Source organism: Sceloporus undulatus, unplaced genomic scaffold, assembly GCF_019175285.1.
Source record: "Sceloporus undulatus isolate JIND9_A2432 ecotype Alabama unplaced genomic scaffold, SceUnd_v1.1 scaffold_5287, whole genome shotgun sequence".
NCBI lineage: Eukaryota > Metazoa > Chordata > Lepidosauria > Squamata > Phrynosomatidae > Sceloporus > Sceloporus undulatus.
In genome coordinates this window covers 1-3,424 of record NW_024808207.1, presented here as the reverse complement: position 1 = coordinate 3,424, position 3,424 = coordinate 1, and the positions used below count along the sequence as shown (strand labels likewise).

The 3,424-nt window shown below is 42.4% G+C and overlaps 1 protein-coding gene across 4 annotated transcripts; it reads right to left on the bottom strand.

Annotated features, from left to right (window-relative positions):
- Nucleotides 1–852: 852 nt before the first annotated feature.
- Nucleotides 853–3,404, bottom strand: LOC121918163 (zinc finger protein 560-like). Of its 4 annotated transcripts, none has more exons than XM_042444258.1 (4): nucleotides 2,197–3,045; nucleotides 1,858–1,978; nucleotides 1,253–1,338; nucleotides 853–1,035 (listed from the first exon to the last, which is right to left on the bottom strand). In XM_042444258.1, the coding sequence occupies exons 1-4, from the start codon at nucleotides 2,329–2,331 to the stop codon at nucleotides 889–891; spliced, it is 489 nt and encodes a 162-aa protein (XP_042300192.1). In that variant the 5' UTR covers nucleotides 2,332–3,045; the 3' UTR covers nucleotides 853–888. The 4 variants fall into 4 exon arrangements, 2 of the variants coding, with proteins under 2 accessions (XP_042300192.1, XP_042300193.1); XR_006101173.1 differs by lacking the exon at nucleotides 2,197–3,045 and adding an exon at nucleotides 3,053–3,404 and having other exon boundaries at nucleotides 855–1,035; XR_006101172.1 differs by lacking the exon at nucleotides 2,197–3,045 and adding an exon at nucleotides 3,053–3,404 and having other exon boundaries at nucleotides 1,253–1,978.
- Nucleotides 3,405–3,424: the final 20 nt, after the last annotated feature.

Here is a 3,424-nt window from a genome sequence, read left to right as displayed (position 1 = left end):
AACAACAACAACAAAAAGAACCCACCTCACGCCCCCTCCCCTCCAAAAAACCCCTAAAATAAAACAACTTCTTAATGGATATTAATGTCAGCAGACTACTGGAAAGACAAATGAGACACCTGAGCTTTCCTTTGATTCTGCTGGGAGTCCTGTGGCAGAGACTGAATGAAGCAGAAAGTTCTTTGGAGGAGCTCATAGCTTCTTGTATCTATGAAAGCATGAACCCAAGAACCATCCTTTCTCTTAACCAAGCTCAACTGGGCTTGGTGCCAAAAGAATGAGAGGTAAGGTGTATGGTACTCCTGCTTAAAAAGTAATGTGAAAGGAGAATTGTACAGTGGCCTACAACAGCTACAACAACTCTCCTCCTCCCTCTTATTATTATTCATTTCTATCACGCCTGTTTCTCAAAAATGAGACTCAACGCAGCTTACAACATATTTAAAAACAACACATGCTAAAGGTATGTATTCAAACTATTTAAAATGCAACAAAAATGAAAGACATTAAGATAGATTATATGACAAACCTTAGTAAGAACTTCCCACAACATTAAAAGCCCACCCCAGTCAAGTTAAACGATCCAATCTTTCATTTTTATTGGTCATTGGAAAGAACCAAACTAAAAGATGGGGAGACAAAGTAGGTTCTTTCATGGCACACCTCTGAGACAGGGCAGTTCCCAATAGAGGGTTATAAGCTTAGCAGCCCATCTGAAGCTAACATCATCCACATTAGCCTTGAACCGAGGTTGGCCAGCTTAGGACTTTCCGTGAAGAGATCTCTGAAACCAACCCGGCTGGAAAGGGGCAACTTAAACTGCTGAAATGCAAAAAGATGGCAGGAAGAAGCAATAGTGTTTCACTACCACTTGCAAACTAATTTGATCTAGCATGAGAAAAAGGGAGCCTTACCTAAGGAGGCCACCATCTCCAAATTCTCCTCCATGACTTCCCTATGCAAGGCCCTTTGGTCTGGATTCAGCAGGGCCCACTCCTCCTCACTAAAATACACAGCCACTTCCTCTAAGGTAACCTGGAAAAAGAAATGATAGCTTCAGCAAACATGCAGAGGCCTATTAGGAATGAAACGAAAGCAGGTAAAGGTGACTTAATTTGTTGCATAAAGACACTAAGTGCCACTGTAGTTGGAAATTTTGACTGCAAGAAAGGAAAAGGGAGTGTTCCTACTTGGCCCACAGAGAAGAGCAGAGACCCAGGGCACCCAGCCTGAGCCTTTCTTGGCCCTCTACCTGATCCGGGCTCACAGACGCTGTTCTCAGTGCATCGACAGTAAGAGATGAGCTGCGACATATTGGCCATGGCTGTGTTTGGTTACCTGGTGGGAAACAAAAGGAAAAACTGTTCCCTCTGCTTCTGACTGACTTGTTTTTGTATTCATCCAAACAAGGACAAAGACAAATAAGAGAGAAGAATTTTGGGAGACTTGGAATGATCAAGAGGTGGATTGGAGAACAAGAAATTAGTATCATTTATTCTTTGTTTATATAGTGCCATCATTGTACATGGCGTTTTACAATTCATTTTTATTGGTCGTTGGAAAGAACCAAAGCAAAAGATGGGGAGACAAAGTAGGTTCTTTCATGGCACACCTCTGAGACAGGGTAGTTCCCAATAGAGGGCTACAAGCTTAGCAGCCCATCTGAAGCTAACATCATCCACATTAGCCTTGAACCGCGGTTGGCCGGCTTAGGACTTTCTGTGAAGAGATCCCTGAAACCAACCCAGCTGGAAAGGGACAACTGCTGAAATGAAAGAAGATGGCAGGAAGAAGCAATAGTGTTTCAATTCCACTTGCAGACTAATTTGATCTAGCATGAGAAAAAGGGAGCCTTACCTAGGGAGGCCACCATCTCTAAATTTTCCCTTATGACTTCCCTATGCAGGGCCCTTTGGTCTGGATTCAGCAGGGCCCACTCCTCCTCACTAAAATACACAGCCACTTCCTCTAAGGTAACCTGGAAAAAGAAATGATAGCTTCAGCAAACATGTAGAAGCCTATTGGGAATAAAAACAAAGCAGGTAAAGGTGACTTAATTTGTTGCATAAAGACACTAAGTGCCACTGTAGTGCGAAATTTTGACTGCAAGAAAGGAAAAGGGAGTGCTTTTCACTTGGCCCAGAGAGAAGAGCAGAGACCCAGGGCACCCAGCCTGAGCCTTTCTTGGCCCTCTACCTGATCCGGGCTCACAGAAGCTGTTCTCAGTCCATCGACAGTAAGAGATGAGCTGCGACATGTTGGCCATGGCTGTGTTTTCTTACCTGGTGGGAAATAAAGGGGAAAACTGTTCCCTCTGCTTCTTACTGACATGTTTTCGTATTCATCCAAACAAGGACAAAGACAAATAAGAGAAGGATTTTGGGAGACTTGGAATGACCATGACGTGGATTGGCGAGCAAGAAATTATTATCATTTATTCTTTGTTTATATAGTGCCATCATTGTACATGGCATTTTACAATTGAAAGACAAGAAAACAATTATAAACAAAAATTATGTAAACAGAAATATATGCCAAGGAAAACTTGACGTATAAAATAGCTTTACAGGGAAGCCCTCAGAAGGGCACAATATCACTGAGGACTCATTGGCATTTTCTGGCCATGAATGTCCAGCTGGAGGTGCAAAGGTTTCTCTAACCCTAGCATTTGGCAATAAATACAGTGCAAGTCCCAGGCTTTTCTCATGTGCAGACAGTAAAAGCTGAGAACAGTTAAGGTATCAACCTGGAGAACCAGCCCTTCATCTGTCCTTATACCTTCTGCCGGTTTTGAATCTTTGCTAAGAGATGCATCAGCTGGGTGTTTCCTTCTTTGTAGAATTCAAACCCCCTCCCTACCCCTTTTCTTTTTTGTTTTCTTTACGCATAATGGCTCTTCAAAGTGCAGGTTTGAAACAGAACTCCTTAATCATTTATTGGAGACTGACCCCTTCCCCAATGGGCACCTCAGGGGAGCAGATCTACACTCCTATTATTTCAGGCACACTCAAGACTGGGAGATTAAGATGGGAAATGTCCTTTGATTCTTTACCCATTATGGTGATGCTTCTGTCACCTGGCTGTACCATCCACTTGCACAGGACTCTCTCTCCAGAGTCTGAGAGAGCCTTCTCTGCCACAGGAAAGTCACCAGCCTCTTCTACAACAAGCCCCTTGGGGGAGAAAATGTACCAAGTATCATAAAGAGATAGTTTATTACTTAGTCCAAAGACCATTGCAAACAAAACATCCAAGCTTTCACAGAAGTGCGGTTACAGAATGAACAATTAACTAAATAAACAAAATATATAGCTATGCCTAAGATACATGATTTGCAATATGAACCAGATCACACTGTAATAAGAAAGAGAGCTTATTAACCATTGGTGTTATAACAAAAAGCATTTTATACATTCATATCCTC

What these genes read in the sequence shown, in the direction of transcription:
- LOC121918163 (XM_042444258.1), bottom strand. Translation starts at nt 2,331, where the DNA reads ATGTCAGTAAGAAGCAGAGGGAACAGTTTTCCCCTTTATTTCCCACCA. An exon ending in AGAGATGGTGGCCTCCCTAG is followed by an intron (nt 1,339 to 1,857) that starts GTAAGGCTCCCT and finishes GTTTCCCACCAG; the next exon opens with GTAACCAAACACAGCCATGG. An exon ending in CGTCTGTGAGCCCGGATCAG is followed by an intron (nt 1,036 to 1,252) that starts GTAGAGGGCCAA and finishes TTCTTTTTCCAG; the next exon opens with GTTACCTTAGAGGAAGTGGC.